Source organism: Crocuta crocuta, unplaced genomic scaffold (assembly GCF_008692635.1).
Source record: "Crocuta crocuta isolate KB4526 unplaced genomic scaffold, BGI_CrCroc_1.0 scaffold139, whole genome shotgun sequence".
Taxonomy (NCBI): domain Eukaryota; kingdom Metazoa; phylum Chordata; class Mammalia; order Carnivora; family Hyaenidae; genus Crocuta; species Crocuta crocuta.
The window spans coordinates 2,434,760-2,456,742 of NW_027533258.1; the positions used below are offsets into that span (position 1 = coordinate 2,434,760).

Below are 21,983 nucleotides of genomic sequence, written 5' to 3' on the forward strand. Positions count from 1 at the left end.
AAAGAGCCAGCTTTTGACTTTTCTCTATTGTCTGCCTATATTCTTCTTACTTTATTATTGCTTTCCTTCTGCTTTCTTTGGGTTTAATTTACTCATTTTTTAGTTTAAGGTAGAAGACTGAGACTTTTTTTCTTGTATAATATAAACATTTAATGCTATAAATTTCCTTTAAGAACTGCTTTACCAGTATCCCACAAATACTTTGTTGTATTTTCATTTTAATTCAGTCTAAGATATTTTTAACCTCTATTTGGAAATTTTTTTTTTTTTAAATGTTTTATTTATTTCTAGGGGAGAGAGAGAGAGAGAGAGACAGCGTGAGCAGGGGAGGGTCAAAGAGAGAGGGAGTCACAGACTGAAACAGGCTCCAGGCTCTGAGCTGGCAGTCAGCACAGAGCCTGACGCGGGGCTCAAACCCACGAACCGTGAGATCATGACCTAAGCAAAAGTCGGACGCTTAACCGACTAAGCCACCCAGGCGCCCCTTAACCTCTATTTTGATTTCTTCTTTGACTAATGGGTAACTTAGAAGTATGTTATTTAATTCCCAAATATTTGGGGAATTTTCTACATATCTTTATCTAATTGACTTCCTGTTTAATTCTTTTGTGGTGAAAAAACAGACTGTATGACTTCAATCCTTCAAAATTTACTGAAACTTGTTTTATGGCCCAGAATATGGTATATCTCAGTGAATGTTCTATGTGTAGGCCAAAAGAATGTGTACTCTGCTGCTGGATGCATTGTTTTCTACATGTCACTTAGGCCAAGTTGGTTGACATTGTTATTCAAGTCTTCTAAAACCCCTGTTCTATCCATTACTGGGACAGAGCTGTTGAAATATCAGTGTATTTTTTCTTGTAGTTCTATCAATTTTTGCTTTACATGTTTTTAAGCTCTGTTGTTGGATGCATAACATTTAAGATACTTGACGTCTTCTTGATCAACTGACCTTTTCATCATATAAAATGTCCTTTTTGTCTGGTAATATTTCTTGTTTTGAAGTTTACTCTGACTTGTGGTAATATGGGCAGCCCAAATTACTTTTGTTAATGTCTGGATGGTAGATATCTTTTCCATCCTTTTACTTTTTAATTCTTTTAAATCTTCATATTTAAAGCATCTTCTTACAGATAACATCTAATTGGGTTCTGCCATTATTTAATCAGACAATCTCCAACTGAACTACTTAGACTATTTATATTTGATGTGATAATTAACAGGATTTCATTTAAACCTACTTTCTTGCTATTTGTCTTCTATTTGTCCCATGGATTCTTTCTTTCTTTTCCCCCTTTTTCTTGAGTTCTTTTGTATTTAATACTTTTTCAGATGTGGTTTCTATAGATCGTGTTTTTCTTCTGGTCAAGTTTTTCTGCTTCCTTGCATACCTAGTAATGCAGTGGATGGCAGACATTGTTATTTTCCTACTGCTGAATACTGAATTTTATTGTGTTCCTTTAAAGCGGGTTGGCCTTTGTCCTGGCATGCAGTTGTTACAGAGAAGTTTGATCCTTTCCAAGGTTGCTCTTAAGTTTAGTTAAGGTGCTTTACTCTAGGGCTTTTTGTTTTTTTTAAAGATTTTCTATCTGTTTTGAGAGAGAGAGTGTTCATGTGCACACAAGGGAGGGGCAGAAAGAGAAAGGGGGAGAGAGAGAGAGAGAGAGAGAGAGAGAGAGAGAGAGAGAGAGGGAGAGAATTCCAAGCAGGCTCCATGTTGTCAGCACAAAACCCAATGTGGGCTCAAACCACAAACCATGAAATCATGACCAGAGCCTAAATCAAGGGTCAGTGCTCAAACGACTGCGTCACCCAGGTGCCCCACTGCCCCATACTCTAGGGTTAATTTAGCTCCAGTAGTAAGGCATAATATTTCTGAGGCCACTACCCAATGCTTTGTCCACTACAAGATCTGTCCATATTGGTCAGTAGGGGTGTGATCTATTCCTAACCCATGTTTCAGGAATTGGTCAGCTTATTAATTTGTTAGTTTTTTCCATGGCCATGGGCACTTTCACCCAATACATGTATAGATCAGTATTTGGCCAAGCACTTCAAGGGACCTCTCGTAAAGAGAGAAACTCTGGAGCTTTCTTTCTATGAAGCTCATCTTGTGGTATCCTCCTCTATGACTTCTAGCCAATTTAGGGTATCCAAACTTTGATTTCTAACTCCTCAATTCAGCAACACTATGAACTCTGTTAAGGTCTCCCCTCCCTGCACTTTGGAAACTGCTTCTGGGCAGCGAGCTACAGATCACCTCCATGTTACCCTTCTTTCATGGATTATAGACTACTGCCTATTGTCCAATATCTGGAACTAGTTTTTTCATTTAGTTTTTTTCTAGCTGTTCATGATGAGAGGGCAGTTTCTATAGCAGCTAATCCTTCAAAGGCAGAAGCAGAATCTCCCTTATGTCCTTTTTTTATTTTTAAAATCTGGAATTTAATTCTTTTTAGCTCTTTAGAACACAAGTCATCCTTACCTTTGTAGACCTCTCTAAGGGTTGATCATATTGTGCCTGTTGCATAACATCACTGACTATCATTTTAGCAATCTTCCAAGCTAGCTCTTCTTGGGCCTAAAATTAAAAAACAAAACAAAACAAAAAAACAATTCAAACTGTTGATAATGGTTGTTCATTAGAAAAATCAAGACTTACATTATCAGTGCTCTAAACACAACTGTATATGCTTATCATTTCTACTTATTTGGATAAGAAGCACATTCCACGTATGGAAGGACCTGGGCCACCCTCTGGCTATGCTACATTAACATGCTATTGGTTCACTGCCTTGTAGGGTCAGCTACTGGGTACCCAACATCATGACTATTTTCATGTTAGATGATCAAAACATTTTTCTTTTCCCATATCTCTCACGTCTCTCAACGTACTTAACCAACAAGTAAAAAAGCAAGCCTCCTCTTCTGCAAACAGACAGTGAGGAAAGAAACATTTGAGGTTTTGTTTCTACGGATGCCTGATGGCTGATGGAAACCTGAAGGCACTGGTATTTTTCAGTTTCTAGCATCTCTGAACTAAAAAACCCTTCACTGTCCCCACATGCCAACTGTTAGATACTAACAATTTCTTGTTACAGCCTGGATAAGGAAGCAATGATGTGCCATGCTGCTTAAACGTGGGAAGTAAGGAAAGAAAGGAAAGAGAAAATCTGAAACTTTACTTAGACAAGGTGCCACTTATAAACAGGAATTTCCTGATACTGAAAGTAGAATTTACCTCATCAGTATTTCCTTGCACCCATTTCTTCATAGCTTGTGAGAACATGGATCCTAGTAAACAAAACCAAAATTGAATGTATATTTCATGCACAATTTTACACTAAAAAAGTGCTCTTATTCGAAAGCTACTTCCAGAAATGGGTATTCTTTTTTTGTACAATCTCATTTAAAACATTACGGAATATTACCATTAATCAAAACTGATTATCTCCATTAGCAAGTATTTAACTTGCAAAAGACTTTTGAAAGGCTGTTTCAGAGTTTTGGACTTTTCTTCTATTCTCCTCACTTGATAAAAGAAACTATTTATTGGGGCGTCTATGTGGCTCAGTCAGTTAAGCATCCAACTTCGGCTCAGGTCATGATCTCATGGTTCACGAGTTCAAGCCCCACACTGGGGTCTGTGCTGACAGCTCAGAGCCTGAAGCCTGTTTCAGATTCTGTGTTTCCCTCTCTCTCTGCCCCTTCCCCACTCGTGATCGGTCTCTCTCTCAAAATAAAAACATTAAAAAAAAGAAAAAAAGAAAAACAATTATCTGGTGTTAGATTTTCAACAAACATTAAGTGGGCAAAAGAAAACCATGACTAGGATTTGGTTTTTGATAAGAGTCTAGCAATATGTCAGGAGGTATCAATCTCCTGGTTATATACCCAATTTTTTTAGACCAGCTCCTATACAAAAGGGCTTCCAGTAGAGATTATGCTGCCACATGCTCAATCCCTGGTCTGTATAAAGTGGCTGGTTAAGAGCGGAGTTTTAAATGTCCACGCTCTGCCTGGGCCACAGCATACCTCAACCCAACAGGAGATACACACAACCCTATCTTCGTATATACTCAGGTGCTGAGAAATCACCAAGACACAGACTAGCTACTTTGTCCATTAATGAAATATGGAGCTTATCCTTTCATTAACACAAATAAGCTCCTTTCCAACTCTGCCTTACACCAAGTGATTGGTAGGTTGTTTCTTAGGCAAGGTGCCGACTGGATTGGAACTATATACAAAGCATTCATGAAAAGTATAAAGCCTGCATCCTTTCCCTTAATAATTTTTAGTATTAGCTGGTCTAGTCCAACTTTACGGCCAACTAGTCAAAGCTACAACATTACACACTCTGCCTAAAGTCTCAAATGGCTGTTGAATTGCCCAGTGCACTGCTCTCTCTTCAGGCTAACCCGAAGAGTCACCTGGTGACAGTCTCCTACATGTTTAATACCCTCTCTCCTTTTCAAAATAGATGTTTGGCTCCTTTCTGTGCATTACCTGCCCTTTTAACACGGAACTTCTCCTGGACCCCATTTCCAGCCTTCTTTTCTCCTCTGGCAGGTTTTCTTTGGGGCCTCTCATCCCCTCTCGAGGCTTTAATGTCCTTTATTTTTTAAAATTTTTAAAAACAAATTTTTAAATGTATTATTTATTTTTGAGAGAGAGGTTGAGACAGCATGAGCAGGGGAGGGTCAGAGAGAGAGGGAGATACAGAATCTGAAACAGGCTCCAGGCTCTGAGCTAACTGTCAGCACAGAGCCCGACACGGGCCCCGAACCCACGAACCGTGAGATCATGACCTGAGCCGAAGTCGGACGCTTAACTGACTGAGCCACCCAGGTGCCCCTAATGTCCTTTAAAATGCAAATAATCAAAAAACTTGTCCTTGGGCATTAAAATTTGTATTTACAACTTGTCCTAAGGTCTCTCAAACTTAACATGTTCCAAATTGAGCTTGTCTGTTTTCCACCTACCTTTTTTTTTTTTTTTTAAGTTTACTATTTATTTTGAGAGAAGGGGAGAGTGTGCAAGCAGGGAAGGGGCAGAGAGAGAGAGGGAGAGAGAATCACAAGCAGGCTCTGCACTGCCAGTCCTGAGCCCGATGCAGGGCTTGATCCCCTGAACTGAGATTGTGATCTGAGCCAAAATCAAGAGTCATCACGTCTTGCTACCTGAGAACAGTGTAGAGTCCTTGCTGGCCAATACCCCCCAGAGGCTGTCTAGTATTTCCTCTGCTCCAAGGCTACCAGTCACTTCTTCCTTGTACTCATTTTTCACCCAATAAAAGACACTACTAGACTTTAAGGTTCTTAATGGCAGGACTGTTNGTCGCTTAACTGACTGAGCCACCCAGGCGCCCCAGGACTGTTATGTTCTAACCTGCCCCATGCGCAGGAGTGCACGGAGGTGCTACAAACTTATTTACTGCGTTAACTGTGTAGACTTCCGTCAGTCTTCAGACTTTCCCCAACTGTGTACCTCAGGCTTCTCTGGCAAATTAGGAAATAAAATCAATTATTTAAATAAACTAATAGGGTAAGATAGGTAACAGGTCCTTTCTGGGTCTAAATGATTTCATCAATTGTTCCATTTTTTTTGCTTACTCTGTCAGTGTGTATCTGACCCAAAAGTAGATTGCTCACCCACATCAAGATGATTCATTACTCAAACAATAGCTGAACTGAAAAATAAACATAATACAGGGCATCTGGCAGGCTCAGTTGGTAGTGTTTGACTCTCGATCTTGGGGTTGTGAGTTTGAGCCCCACATCAGGGGTAGAATTTACTTAAAAAAACAAAAACAAAAACAAAACAAAAACAAACAAACATAAGAGTGCAGTCTTATTAAATTAAATAGGAAGATTAATAATAGCTCTTTATTTTAAACACATTTATCAAAAAGACACTTTCTTCTTTTTTAAAATTTACTTTGAGAGAGAGAGACAGAGAGAGTAAGAGAGAGAGCAGAGAGAGAATCCCAAGCAGACTCTGTAATTTCAGCACAGAGCCTGATATAAGGTCAGATCCTGAGCCAAACCAAAGGTCAGACACTCAACCAACCGAGACATCCGGGCACTGAAGCATTTTCTTCTTACAAATTAGTATCTTTTACTCAAGACAATGCTGTCAATCCAATTACACTGAAACATGTCTAGATCTCAAGTGAATGGATCCACACTAGTTTTCAAAATCTTCCCATGTGTAAACCAATGGTCTAGAAGCTGGAATCAGTCACAAATGAGGTACTTGTCAACACATTTCTGTGTTTAACTCTTGCAATTGACTGAACACTCTCCTGTTAATTAAGCAAAGGACTTGAATTTCAACTTCTTCATATTTTCCACATATGTTTCATAATAAATTTAAGCAAATTAGAGGAAATCTAATGAATTAAAGGGTCTCGAGATAAATCTTAAGTGCACCCTAGACTGGGTACTCACCATTTTTTTTTTTTAAGTTTATTTATTTTGAGAGAGAGAAAGATCAAGTTGGAGAGGAGTGGAGAGAGAGGGGGTGAGAATCCCAGGCAGGCTTCGCACGATCAGCATGGAGGCGGATGCAGGCCTGAACCCGCAAACCGTGAGATCATGGCCTGAGCTGAAGTCAGACGCTTAACTGCCTGAGCCACCCAGGCACCCTGGGTATTACCATTTTAAATAAAACAATGACAAATATTTTTTCATGCAGATGTGCTTTCTGGAATGGTAAAGCAAGTTCAATACCTTTCATTCAGAGAGACTGTACAGAGATGTGATTACACAAAGCCCTTGTACTCAGCTGTGACTATAAACACAAGGTGAGAGATAAGGCAATTATTTCATAAAATAAACTATTTAAATCTTAACTGATCCTTCACTTACAGTCACCAACTAATGTGAGAAAAGGCTTAACGGGGAGTATAAAAACACCACAAACCTTTTGATTTCTTTACATCAGGTTCAGGCTCAGATTCTCGGATGAATTGCCCCAAGTCACTTACTCTTCCAAATGTCATCTTCCTAAGTAAGTACAAAAAGAAGAATATGATTTCTAACAAGCAATATTAAATTAAAAAAAAATTCCACTCTTGAGCATCTCATTTAAATCTAGAGACCTAGAAATACTGCGTCATATTATTCAAAGCAAGGCTTATTTTAAATAGAACTGTCCCTTAAAGAAAGCAAAATAATCTTTAATTTAATGCAATTCCATTCAAAATCCCAGAAAGGTTTGGGAAGCAAAAATAGGATGAAAACAGGGAGGGGGAATGGGCTTAATGGCTAAGGGGCATTAAGGAATCTACTCCTAAAATCACTGTTGCACTATATGCTAACTAACTTGGATGTAAATTAAAAATTAGATGTTAAAAAAAAAAAAATCCCCGAGGCGCCTGGGTGGCTCAGTCGGTTAAGCGTCCTACTTCAGCTCGGGTCATGATCTCATAGTTCGTGGGTTCGAGCCCTGCGTCAGGCTCTGTGCTGACAACTAGCTCAGAGCCTGGAGCCTGTTTCAGGTTCTGGATCTCCCTCTCTCTCTGACCCTCCCCTCTTCATGCTACCTCCCTCTCTCTCTCTCAGAAATAAATAAAACATAAAAAAAAATTTTTTTTAAATCCCAGAAAGGTTTATGAAGCATGATGGGTTAATAGGTAGCTCACAATTCTAAAATTTATACAGAAGACAAAAGGCATAAGAACAGCCAGGATAATTCTGTAAAAGAGATAAAAAGGTAGGAACCTGTCCTACACCAAAATGTGTATTATAGACATAGAGTCATTATATACTACATATAAGCATTTACATGCTGTAAAGCTATAATAATATAAAGCAAAGTTAAAAGGCAAAAAACACAGTGAAAGACCTTATTTAACAGATACTACTAATCAATAATGGATATTCAAAAAAATAAAGAATTCCAACAAGTCACTAAGAACGACAGAAAAATGTAAAAAGGAGATAAAAGTCTCTTCACAGAAGAAAAGCCTTAACAACCAACAGACATGCCAAAAGCAACTTAATCTCAGAAATAATAATCCAAATTGGTAAAACAAAAACAAAAACAAAAACAAATATCTGATGTTATTTAGTGTCAAAGATGTGGGGAAAATGAGTATCGTCATTAACATGGGGTAAGAATGCAAAGTATATAGCTAATTTATTAAAAAAATTTTTTTAATGTTTATTTTTGAGAGAGAGACAGTGAGTGAGCAGGGAAGGGGCACAGAGAAAGGAGACACAGAATCTGAAGCAGGCTCCAGGCTCTGAGCTGCTGGCACAGAGCCCAATGCGGGGCTTGAACCCATGAACCATGAGATAATGACCTGAGCCGAAGTCAGATGCTTAATCGACTGAGCCATCCAGGTGCCCCTAGAGCTACTTTTAAAGGTAAACAGTTTAATAGGTGCCTGGGTGGCTCAGTCATTAAGCATCTGATTTTGGGTCAGATCTGACTGAGGTCATGATCTCACGGTTTGTGAGCTCGAGCCCCATTTCGGGTGAGCACTGCTTCTCTCTGTCCTTCCCCCACTGCTGTGGGATTCTCTCTCTCTCTGTGCCCCTTGCTCACTTGCACGCTGTCTCTCTCTCAAAAAAATAAAAAATAAAATAAAGGTAAACTGATTAAGAGCTATTAAAATTTAAAAATCTGCCTCTTGGTACAAGGAAGTATATAAAAGGAAGTCTTTCATCATTCCGTGTGTAACAGTGAAAAATTCCAAACAACCTGAATATTCATCAATACCCAAAGGGCCAAATAGTGGCCACAGTTATGAGCTATAATTAATATTTTATATGGAACACTACAACATAGTTAAAATGAGGTAATCTGCATAGACTATAGATTTATATAGACTGTAATAGACTATATATAGAAAAGTCTCCAAAACTCACTGCAAATGAAAGCACAAGATACCAAATAAGAGTGTAATATCAACTACATAAAAACAAGCGAGAAAAAATACATAGTATAATGTCACAGTGATTATCCTGAGTAGGAAGGGGAGAGAATAAGCAATGATGTGTGGTCAAGGGAACATTAGCCTTATTTACACATTTAATTTTTATAGGACCTTAATGTATTTGTGAATAAAAGTTAAAAGAAGAAAAAGAAACAGCGATGCCTATGGATTAGTTCACATGGGGCATGGTGGTTCTTATTTTAGGGTTAACCTTCCCAGTAAGTCGTCATTTCACATGTGCTTGCAGTGTACCGACAGATAGAAATATGTCTACCTTGAAAAAATTTCAGGAAGATGCCAAAGCCATAAAAAAAAACAAAAACTGAAAGCTATCTTTAAAGATGAAGAAAAGTCATTATTCCTCTATTTCTGACCCATTTTACATACTGTTAAAATACATTTATTATACACACACACACACATACACAAAGGAAGTAAAACATCTTGCAATTGACAGGCTGCAAGTCACTCCTGAGCCTTTACTCTTAACCATGGTCTACTGCATACTCTATATAAGTTAAGTGCTGGATACATAAGAGATGAGAAACAATTTTTTAAAAATTTAATAAATAATATATTTTATTTATAATAAATATTATAAATATTTTAAAAATTTTTAAATGTTTATTTTTGAGAGACAGACAGATCATGAGTGGGGGAAGGGCAGAGAGAGAGGGAAGTCACAGAATCGGAAGCAGGCTCTAGGCTCTGAGCCGAAGTCGAATGCTTAACTGACTGAGCCACCAGGTGCCCCTAAATTTTAACTTTTTAAATGTTTATTTATATTTGAGAGAAAGACAGAGCATGAGCAGGGGAGGGGCAGAGAGAGAGGGAGACACAAAATCCTAAGCAGGCTCCAGGCTCTGAGCTGTCAGCACAGAGCCCAACTTGGGGCTTGAACTTCTAACAGCGAGATCATGACCTGAGCTGAAGTCAGATGCTTAACCAACTGAGCCACCAAGGTCCTCCCAGATTTAAAAAATTTTAAACTGAAAAATAAAAGATGCAAAAGTCAACTGACTTGTAAATACAATTTTAGACACTCAGCGAAGCTTACCCTGCATATGTCCGCTGATACAAAGATTCTGGGTCCAAACTGGCAGCATCCACAATTATCGCTTCATCAAAATTTTTCAGAATTTTAACACTGGCTTTTTTCATACTGGACTACAACAGAAATTGTAAAATTGGCAGTATATTATTTGGGAATATACTGTACAACACTGTGAATATACTAAATGTCACTGAATTATACACTTTATGATAGTTAACTTTATGCTGGGTGAATTTCACCTCAATTTAAAAAAATGTACTTCTATACGTTTACAATAAAAATATGGATATAATAAAAATTCCATTTATAATAGTATAAAAAACAATAAAATATTTAGAATAAGCTTAAGAAATACCAAATGGATACTTGAAAATACAAAATGTTATTGGAAGAAATTACAAAAGATCTGAATAAGTCAAAGGCATCCTGTTTTAATGGATTACAATAATACATCTTGTTAAGATGGCAATATGCCCCAAACTGATCTATGGAGTCAATACAGCCCCTATCAGAGGCCTGGCTGGCTTCTTCACAGAAATTGACAGATTGATTCTTCAACGCATGTGAAAACTCAAGGGGCCTTGAAAACAAGTCAAAGCAATCTTGAAAAAAAAGAACTAAGTTGAAAAACTCTCAGTTCCTGATTTCAAAACTTGTTGCCCAAGCAATGGTAGTTAAGACAATTAAATAGAGTGATCATTTGATCTAACAATTCTACTTTTTTTAATTCTTTAAAAAATTAAAAAAAAATTTTTTTAATTTATTTCTAAGAGAGAGAGAGACAGCATGAGCAGGGGAGGGCCAGCGAAAGAGGGAGACACAGAATCAGAAGCAGGCTCCAGGCTCTGAGCTAGCTGACAGCACAGAGCCCGACGCAGGGCTCGAACCCACAAACCGTGAGATCGTGACCTGGGCCGAAGTTGGAGGCTTAACTGACTGAGCCACCCAGGCGCCCCTAACAATTCTACTTCTGCAGGCACCTAGAAGTAGAATTGTAGTATCTCACAAGAGAAATGAAAACCAGTATCCACACAAAAACTTGTATAGCAGCATTATTCATAATAACCAAAAGAGAGAACCAACCCAAATGTCCATCAACTGATGGAAGAACAAAATGTGGCATGTGTGCACAATGGAATGTTATTTGGTCATAAAAGAGGACTCGTTATGATACATGCTAAAGGTGGATGAACCTTGAAAACATCACGCTAAGTGAAAGAAGCCAGTCACAAAAGACCACATATCATATGGTTCCAATTACCAGAAGAGGCAAGTCTATAGAGACAGAAAGTAGATTACTAGTAGCCTAGGGCTGGAGGAATGGAGCATTTGTAGGGTAGTAGTTAAAGGACACACAGTGTTTACCTTAGGTGAAACTCTTTTAAATTGGCTGTGGTGACAGTTAGGCAACTCTACGAATATACTAACCACCACTGAATCATGTAACATAAATGAGTGATTGTATGATATGTACGATAAATTGTACAATATTTGTACAATTGTACAATGAATGGAAATATTCTATTTTAATAAAGCTATATGAAAGAAAGAATGGAAAGAAAGAATATAGTAAGAAATGATTTCAATTATATAACTGAACAGGTAACACTAACCCACACCACCAAAATCAGGATAGTAGCTACCCTGGCAGGGAGGACAGTGACTAGAAGGGAGCACAAGAGAGTTTGTGACATACTGGTAACGTTATGTTTCCTGATCTGGACACTGGGAGACATGGGTTAGGTCTGCTTAGGAAAATTCTTTAAGCTATTTATAGTTCTAAGAGTTTTCTGTATATATATTATACTTCAACCAACAATGTAAAACTATATTTTACGGTCATCACACCTAGACCTTTTAAGTGCCTAAATAAAAACAAAACATTCTAGCCTATATCAAAAACAAAATGGCAACCACATTCAACAGGTAACCTAAACAGCAGGAAAAGTCCTGGGGAGAGCCTTGTTAATGGCAATAAATAGTACTGTCTTATAAATTAAGAAAATTATCCAAGGCCCTGTGTCAAAAAATCTCAAGTGTTATTTATTTATGTCAACAGTGTAATGAGAAAACAATTATGCTACATTATGGCAAAGAACACTGCACTGGCTTTACACTTAGTGTGACTTGAAAAAATTCAGTCAACTTTTTTTTTAATAGCTCCCTAGATTCTTCTCTTGGGGACAACCCGTTTCATGCAATTTTGGAGAGAATCAAATCTGATACATGAAAGCACTCTAAAAAACCAAAAAAGGTTGAGGAAATGTACAATGGCACTAGAGTTTAAAATAAAATGAAAAGCTCTTCAGTGAAATACAATACTAAGAAATCTAGGCGTTCACTCAATTATTCTATAAAAAAGCATCCCAAATGTAGTTACTAAAATTTCCCAAGTAATTACACTAAATAGCTCTTCAGAGGCTATAAATGCCTAATATCTGACTATTGAAAGCAACAGCTGGAGTGTTGAACAGAATGGCTTGAATGAAACAGGGTAATACCTTACAATATAACATACTGTTAATCACCACAGATACTCTGATTAGAACATATAGTAAGTAGGCTAATTTTATTTTCTCCTTTGTTTCTTCTGCAACTAAAACTTACAGACAGAATCTGTCACTGGTATTAGAAGGAAAAGATGTGTACGCTTTCTCCTAACGGCAGGAGCAAACCGGTCCGTACCTGAGTGGCTGAGCCGTCGGAACCGCCTGGCTGAGAGTCGTCAGGAGGGCCGACAGAGCCATGAGCAGCCAGTGCAAAATTCCCTCCCAGAAATTCATCTCCTCGAACCGAATGGATGAGATCATTCAAATATTTATAATAAAGATTGCTGGATAAAAAGCCAGGCAAAAAGACCTGAAAAAGAGGACAAGCATTCTTTTAAAGTTGAAATCAAATACAACTCAAATTTTATTTGCAAACAATATTTTACCCACAGTCCTACCAGGTGGCACAAATGATTTTATTTCTTGCCACACTCCCAAGTATTATCTCTTTGTACACAGTTTACAATATGACTACAACTGTAAGTACAATTTATAGGTTTTTTTCCCCCAAAAAACACTTGCCATAAAACGATTACATAGACTTGATATTTAGACTTCTTAGTGACCAGAAAATATTCAGGGAGTGCATATAATCTGAACTACATTTCTCTGGTTTGCTATAAATATTAAAGTCTTTGCATATGTACTGGTGGTTTACTTTTGAACTGATTTCTTTAAGATAAGTTGCCAGGTGTGTGACTATTGAGTTAAACAGCACGGAACATTCTAGCTTTGATATATATGGCTGATTTACTCTTCGGAAGGATGTTGTTAATTTGTATCACTGGCAATATAATCAAGGTGTCTTTTTTTTAATTAATAATTTATTTATTTTTTACCTTACATCCAAGTTAGTTAGCATATGGTGCAACGATTTCAGGAATAGATTTCTTAATGCCCCCTTAGCCATTTATTCCATCCCTCCTCTTAACAACCTCTCCAGCAACCCTCAGTTTGTTCTGTATATTTAAAGAGTCTCTTATGTTTTGTCTCCCTCCCTGTTTTTTATTATTTTTGCTTCTCTTCCCTTAAGTTCATCTGTTTTGTATCTTCGAGTCCTCATATAAGTGTAGTCACAGGGTATTTTTCCCCAACTGACTGATTTCACTTAGCATCATACCCTCTAGTTCCATCCACGTAGTTGCAAATGGTCCAGGTGTCTGTTTTGACACAGGCTTTCCAACACTGGATTGTGTTTTTCCAGGCCATTGTTAAATAAATGCCTAATGATAGATGGATATTTTTATTTGCACTTAAAAATTATTAATGATGCTGAATAAGCTCCCATGTTTATTACTGGCATTTCCTATCACCAACTGTTTCTTCACTGCACTTAGCACATGACTGTGCACTTCACGTGTTTTTAACCTGCGCCTGTTTACTGTGCACCTTCTTTATAGCCAGAGCTCCAGGAGGGCAGAGCCCACGTTTCTTCATTTACCTCCGAAACACCAATACCTAGCACAGAAATTCTCAAAGTAGTGATGAATGAACCATCCATGTCTTTTTCCCATTTATCTACTTGATAGTATTCTTAAACTTAGTGTTAAGTTCTTTTACATATACAAATTTTACACGAAATATTTTTACATTCTATTTTTCTGTGTATTTTAATTTTCTTTCTTACCCAGAAAGCTTACATTCTTTACATGACACAGATTTGGAACTTTTCCTTTAAGATCAAAGATTTCAATTTCATTTAATTTAATTAAAAAATGATCCCTGGGCAGTAACTGATACTCTACTCAGTTTACCACTAGATTTTAATGATTTGATTATTATATGTAACTCTTCCATGTTCCTGAAATTCAGTTTTTATGTGTCGTATTATTTAACAGTGCTTACTTAACCCTTTTCCGCCTAGATACACACAACATACAGAAGCAACAGAACCTCATGGGCTTATCCAGGCTCTGTGCAATTCCTGGCAAAATCTGTACCAGCTCATTAGAATAAATCATTCACAAATTCCAACACCTTATTATTAATAAGCCATTAATGACACCCCATAAGTTATGATACACAAAACTAGCGCTCTAGATCCACTGACGGATATTGATGAGATATTTGGAACACCCCTAAGCTAACTTCACCCAATAATACTAATTATTTTTGAAAATATGATAATAACAACAGTAGTAATAGCCATTAACATTTTTTAATGCTTACCATGTGTCAGGCATAATGTTAGTAATAACTGCATACAGCTTACCTCATTTTTATCCTTAAAATAACTCTGAGGTAAGTATCCGTATTATCTCCATTTTATAGATGAGGAAAATGGCATTAAAGAATTTCAGTAACTGCCTGAGGTCACTCAGCCTATAAAGGTTAAGATGAATACATACCAAGTCAGAGTCAAAGCCTCTGCTCTTAATCACTATGCTCCACTGCTTCAATTTTCCACTGTTTTGTAATATTTGGGTTTTCCTGTGTTATGTTTTCTGGGTTTCACCAGTAAAAACGTCTTGCTGTTTTAATATTTTTGAAGTTCTTGGTTACCTTCTCCATGGTCGTCCAGGCCTGACGTAACGGAGTTGTGAAACAGTTAGGGAGTGGCCCACCTTCCCTGCAGATATTAGATTCGATTTCTAATCGCACAACATCATCAAATCCAAGAGGATGTGTGGCTTGGAGGGAGAAGTACCTATGGAACAAAGACAGCCAAAGTAAAACCAAAGTCCACCGGCGGGATGAGCAACTTCTGGTACCCACACTAGAGAATCGTCTATGCAGCTACTTGGTTCAGCCTGCAGACCTAGGGCTCTAGAACTGGCTCACAGCTGTGCTGCAACCTTTATTCCAATGGCCCTAAAGTCAACTTGCTACCTTTCTATTATCTCCTTCCATCGTCCCTAGTTCTTGTTTAAGTTTTCCGAGTGTCAGGCCACAACTGAGACAAAGCAATCAATCAATCACACACACTGGCTGGGTGCCCATTCTCTGTTCAGCACTTGGGAGAGAGAAATGGACTTAAAGGAAGTTAAGACACAGTTATTTCCCCTGGAAAGGGAGCAGAAAAGATCTCTGCATAGGACACAATGAGAACACACCATCATAACTAAGAGACACAAGTAATATACAAGTAGGAATTCAAAATAAAAGAACAGTGAGGGTGAAGCAGGTGGATTTGATGTATGTGGATAGAATAATATGCCTTGATGCTTGGGCGCAGAAAGGAAAAGTAGTAAATGATACCTTAAAGATTTCTAACTTCTTAAGATAGAATGCAAAACTAGTGTTTTAGTAAGCGGATTGTAAAGTGGATACCAAAAGGAGGATTAAAAGAAAAACAGCATCTTAAATCCAGTCTGTGATACAAACACAGAAAGACCGATTAGGTAGGACTGTGATGTTACATACATAATATACGTAAGATATAAAAACAAACAGGGATTGGTAAAATGAAATTTGGCCCAATGAAGCTGGCAAAATGACTGCAAACTGGATGCCATACAGTAATCTTCATTTACAAAGGGCTCCCAATGTGACAATGGGATCCAGAAGGATAGGAGACTCTTGGCTCTCTGGGGTTACTGACCTCCAGCCAGGGTCTTACTCCTGGTGCCACTCTTCTGTCCCAGCATAAACAAATAGACATATATATATTTTTTATCAGGCTTTTCTTAACAGACACTTAGTCTCCCACCTTGTAATGAGTAAGTTGGTAAATACTCCTCCATGATTTGAACTTTAGAGCACCCCAGACCAAATTTCTAATTGTAAACATCTGCCATTTCAACATCCATGTAATAATATTTCTTAGATAATTTTCCCACAAATATATTCTACTAAAATAAACAATGAGCAAACATTAAGAGCTGTATTCCAGCCTAAGTTCTGCCATTAACTCGCCCTGTGACTTTGAGAAAGTCACTACCTCTCTGGGCCTTCATTTTCTTATCTGCAAAACGGGAAAATCGGACTAGATTCCCTAATCTGGCTATTTATCAGCACCGTCTGGGGAATCATCTAAAAATAAACATTCCCGGGTCATACCTCAAACATGCTGAATCAGAATCTCTCAGAGAGAAGGACCAGAAGCCTATTTTTAACAAGCTCCCAGGTGATTCTCAGACAGACAGCCCAGCAGGAACTTGCGAAGCAATGTTCAAGAACCACTGACCTAGATGCGCTCAGCTCTCTCCCAACCGACAGCCCATGGATTCTCCTCTACTGTCAAGTTAACCTTTTAGCAGTTGCTTCTGGATACAAAGAGCGTATTACTTTTCTTTACAGATTAAAGAAAATTAAATGAAAATTAAATGAACAGAGTATGAGCGGTGGCCATCACCTTATCACTTAACTGACCAGATGTTCTCAGTTCTGTTCACTGTAAGATTTTGCCATCCTCTCATTTTCAGGGACAAAAAGTTAAAAACCTATTATTCATTAATTATGAACCTGGCTGAGCAGACCTGCACCACAAAATATAATTCATCCATACAGAGTCAAGACCCTTTTTAATATATTGCAATTAGTTTCATCTTTTTATTTTTTAGAGAGGGAGAGAGTGTGTGCATGTGCATGTGCATGTGGAAGGGCAGAAGGAAGGGGAGGGACAGACTCTCAAGCAGGCTCCTCACCTAGTGCAGAGCCCACTGCGGGGCTCAATCATCTGACTGTGAGATCATGACCTATTCAAAATCAAGAGTCGGAAGCTTAACCGACTGAGCTAAGGCGCCCCCATTTCTGCTTATATTCCCTACCCAAGTTTTACTTACTCAAACTCAAGTTCCCTGAAAGTGCCACATTCCCCTAAGTTTCTCTGACTTTGCTTGTGCCAATCCCTCTGCCTAGAATGTTCTTTTCCGCCTTCTCTGGCTAGCAAATTTCAATTTGTTCTTCAGGATCCAATTCTAACCTTTCTTCTATGAAACCCTCCCTGAACTCCACCACCATCAACCTTCTTGCCAACACAGATCTCCCGTTCCCCCAACAGAAAACTTTTACTCTAAGAATCCTAAAACTTTATACACACTATGTGAAAAGTAGCTGTTATGCTACTCCCTGTGAGCTCCTTGACAGCAAAGACTGAATTCATTCATCTTTATTTCCCAAGTACCTATCAAATAATAAATATTTGCCAAACACTAAATACATCAATAAAACTCACTTGTCATATAAAATCATGGCGTCATTCTGTGCCTCCTGTCCATCATACTGGCCCTTCTTGGCAGCAAGCTGAGACTGGAAGTTATCTGCCGCCAACCAGAACTGTAAGATATTCACTGCATCCTCTTTCTCCATGTACTAGGAAGGAAAATACAAAAGGAGAAAAAAAGACCATAAACAGATTTATCTCACCATCTCTAATCTCTAAGTCCAGCCATTAAAATACAGGAGACACACACACACACACAACAAAAAAACAAAAACAGATTGACTTGTTCAGTTAACACCATTCAGCAGCTTATAGTTATTTGAGATTGAAAAGCTTAAAGCCATTCTTGTAGGGAAAACACCAAAAACTAACCAAAAAACCAACCACACTGCCGGATACACACTTAAGTGAACTGGAATAAAAATCACGGTCAAGATGATTAGTGGTCCCTCACTGGCAAACATACACAAAGTAAACTAACCAGACCAAATCTTTTATACCTGATCATTTCCATCACTCCGTGTAGCCATAGTAACCGGAACAAATGCTGGACTTAAGCTGACGGCAAACGAGGGAGTGAGAAAGCAGATCAACCGAACGGGCTCTATTCTTGGGAGAGGCAGAGTGCGAGTGTATATTGGAGTTCTGCTTTGTGAGCCTGGAAGTCCTCTTATCTCTACTTAAGGGTCATTTGCTGAAGCCGAACAAATGCCATTACACTAAACTGTATGCTTCAAAGAGATTAACATACTCATTGCTTGAGAAATCCTACCCAATGTCTAAAGTGAAAGGGATGATAGTAGGGAAAAAATCTGCTACTTTTCTTTCTCTCTTCTGAAGTCTGGTCTGCAAATATGTGTGCACTGGAATCATGCACCAAAGCTGTGGTTTTTAAAACAGCTCCAAATAATCAAAAATATGCATTCTCTTCTAAGATATTTAATTCAGGTTTTCGAAATTAGAGTTATTTTACACTGAATTTTCACGTTCTACGTAATCTAATAGGCCATCAAAGTACCCTTGCCATTAGATATATCTTAAAACAGTATTATGTCACTCCAAATGATCTTTTTGGAAATAATGTGTCTCTTCCATGTTATTTTCTCTAGAGGGGGCCCCGGCATTTCTAGTTCAGAGGTGGAATGCTCTAACAGAGTGTGAAAGGAAATGCAGACTTTACCTCAGAGAAATAAAAGAGGGCTGACTCACAGAAGAGAATGTCAGCCAGGTAAACAGTTCCGCTGGTCAGCACTTCAATCTGGTATTTACAGAAATGGTGACTTCGCAGAAACTCACTAAAGTGCCTGCACATGGACAAAAAGGGAAAGTTTGAGGGAACGACCAAGGAAAGAGCTTAACGGGGAAAAACATACTCTTTCCATTCTGTGCCTCCTGTATCTTAAAAGCCAAGGTCCACACTACCTCCCTTCCCCTGGTGTCGTTCCTGGTTCCCACACCTGGAAATAACCTCTCCCACCTCCTGTGGCTTTGTAGTTTTCCTCTGATATGTGACACATGCTACCTCGTATCACAGTAACCAAAGAACATGCCCTATTTCTCTTATTAGGCTCTAATTTTCTTCAAAGCAGGCAGTGTATCTAACTGTGCCTTGCACAGAGCACTCTTTTCAGACATACTAAATGAATCAATACATAGATTTTTTTTTTTAAGGGCATGCAGCAATAATTAAAAACAACAACAACTTTGGAGGCTGTTTCAATAAATCTATGTGGATTTAGTACTAATAGTATCCATTAGGCCTAAAGCATGCACTGACAGATAGGATATCCACCTGAACACATGCATTGTTTAAATAAATAAACCAATTCTAACAGTCACACTACACCCACATCACCCCCAAATGACTTCAGAATTAAAAACAAATTCTTTTAACTTAGGAAAAATTAACATTAAAAATGAACACGTGTTTTATTTTTAAGAGTTCACACAATTTATATTTAAAAGGCACCACTGACCAAGGTAGTTTTAGAGCATGAGTATGCCTCCAAGATCCCATAAATGTTAAAAATACGTAAGTCCTCAAAGATAGTTCATTTTTAGTTGCATGAACCCAAATTCAGAAAATGCAAACGGTAAAGTGTATAATTCACTTACTCTTGCTCCATTGCACGGAAGACGGTGGACTGTGCCACCACGAAACAGTTAGGGTCCACCTGTCCATCTTCTCCACAGATCTTGGCTGTAAGAGAAATGGTAAATACATTTCTACTAAATCCAAACTACACACCTCTGTGAATCAAAGAGATAAAGGTAAAGGCATACGAACCAGGAAGTTTTAAATGGAGCTAAGAATGCACAGCTAACCTTGGGGTAGGGAAGGTCTTTCTTCTAAGCATATATACACAAGCAGAAATTGAAAGATTAAACAACATTAATTTAAGAACAAAATTTTTAAAATGTTTTCTTTATTTCTGAGAGAGAGACAGCATGAGCAGGGAAGGGTCAGAGAGAGAGGGAGATACAGAATCTGAAATCGGCTCCAGGCTCTGAGCTAGCTGCCAGCACAGAGCCTGACGCGGGGCTCGAACCCACGAACCGGGAGATCATGACCTGAGCCGAAGTCGGACACTTAACCAACCGACTGAGCCACGCAGGCGCCCCTAAAATTAATTTTTATACATTAGAACACCTCCAAAACAAAATGGCAAACTGATGCAAAAAATTCACAGCATGAATGACAGTTTACTCTGTATGTGACAGATTATTATCATTCGTATATCAAGAGCTCCTATAAACTAGTAAGAAATGTCCTGAAAGAAAAATGAGTAGAGACATGAAAAGACAGTTTACAAAAGAACAGAGACAGGGGTGCCTCAGTCAGAAGAGCATGACACTCTTATCTCGGGGTTATGAGTTCAAGCCTCATGTTGGGTGTAGAGATCAATAAAAAAAATAAATTTTTAAAAAAGAACAAATTATCAAGTGACCAATATGCAAAAATATGCATGCTCACCAGTAATCAAATAAATATAACTACAAATTAGAATAACGAGGCACCCCACCTTTTATCTAGCAAACTGGGACAAAATTGTTAAAACAATGCATGTGTGTAATTGTGTCACACTACACTGCCTTGCCTGAGCAAGGACGTAGGAAAACGAACACTAGCGTTAGCCAGAAAATACTGGTATATACTTTTTCGGAGGGCATTCTGGCAGTTTCTAGCATAACCTTTAAAAATAAACATGCCCTTTCCATGAGCAATTCTAAGACTGCAACCTAAAGAGTTATGGATTTGTAAAAAGGTTTATCTGTAAAAAAGTTTAGCAAAATGTTAATTGTTAGAAACATAAAATGTGCAACAATTAGGAATTGCCTAAGTAAACTGCAGCAAGTCAGTAAGCTGGTTAGCCAGCCATCAAACATGGCTGAAACCCTCCTGCCCATGATGGCTGGTTTCATTTGAAGTTCATGACCTTAGTGGACCTTAATGAAAATCCAAGGATCATACTACACTTTCCTGGGCCATTTACTCTCATAGTCTGCCGGGCAACACACATCTTCCCTCTCGGTAAACATCTTAATGCCTCTTCTAATTCTCTTTGCTGATTACTTTGCTTCCTACTTCATTAAGAAAACAGAAGCAATCCGAAAATTATTTCCATCACCTCTCACCACATCTAACAACTCGCCTGCACCTCTACCCACACACTCTGCATTTGAGCACCGGACCCTTTCCTCTTGCCTCAAGATTTCTTTCTTACAGCAACTGTTCCCTCAGCCTCCTGTATTGCTTCTTTGCTGCTGTCTCATATTCATCAGCTATATGGTCTGTCTTTACGCTACACATACGAACTTGCTTGCGTGCTATACCTTATGTGCGTATAACACATCATCACAGAAACACAAACCATTGGTTCTTGACTTACTATCCCCTTCCAATTTATCTTTGGAGCAAGATGCCTCAAAGAGTTGCTCATACTTGCTGTCTCCACTCCACCTTCTATTCCAAGACTCCTCCGATTAAGTTTCCATCTCTAGTGGTCCCGCGAAAATAAGACTTAACCACAGAGTTGGCAAGTCCCTTCCATTCCTAGTACTCATCTTACTTAACCTCTCAGGAGGATTTAACGCACCTTTGATCACTCCTTTACTCCCAGAAACATTTTTTCACTTGGCTTCCAGAAAAGAACTACTGTCCTGAGACAGAGTTGATAAAGCAGGGCCTCCTTTATGGCTGTTACTTCTGAATCTCTGCTAGTTCTTCCTCACCCACCAGACTTGTAAATATTAGGTCTGTCCCAGAACTCAGTGCTTAGACCTCTTCGTCTTCACTCATCATACTTCGAGGGTAATGTTATCCATGGC

The 21,983-nt window shown here is 38.4% G+C and overlaps 1 protein-coding gene across 2 annotated transcripts in view; it reads right to left on the reverse strand.

Moving 5' to 3' along the window:
- AKAP10 (A-kinase anchoring protein 10) overlaps positions 1-21,983 on the reverse strand; it is a 72,762-nt gene that overhangs the window by 7,444 nt on the left and 43,335 nt on the right. The window contains exons 6-14 of one of the 2 annotated variants that reach the window (XM_077746807.1): positions 19,770-19,854; positions 18,835-18,958; positions 17,667-17,803; positions 15,053-15,197; positions 12,687-12,860; positions 10,005-10,114; positions 6,928-7,010; positions 3,242-3,294; positions 2,486-2,581 (exon numbers count right to left, since the gene is read on the reverse strand). In XM_077746807.1, the coding sequence (XP_077602933.1) occupies positions 2,486-2,581; positions 3,242-3,294; positions 6,928-7,010; positions 10,005-10,114; positions 12,687-12,860; positions 15,053-15,197; positions 17,667-17,803; positions 18,835-18,958; positions 19,770-19,854 (1,007 nt within the window). The remainder of the gene's footprint in view (positions 1-2,485; positions 2,582-3,241; positions 3,295-6,927; positions 7,011-10,004; positions 10,115-12,686; positions 12,861-15,052; positions 15,198-17,666; positions 17,804-18,834; positions 18,959-19,769; positions 19,855-21,983) is intronic. The other variant, XR_013330862.1, reaches the window with a different exon arrangement.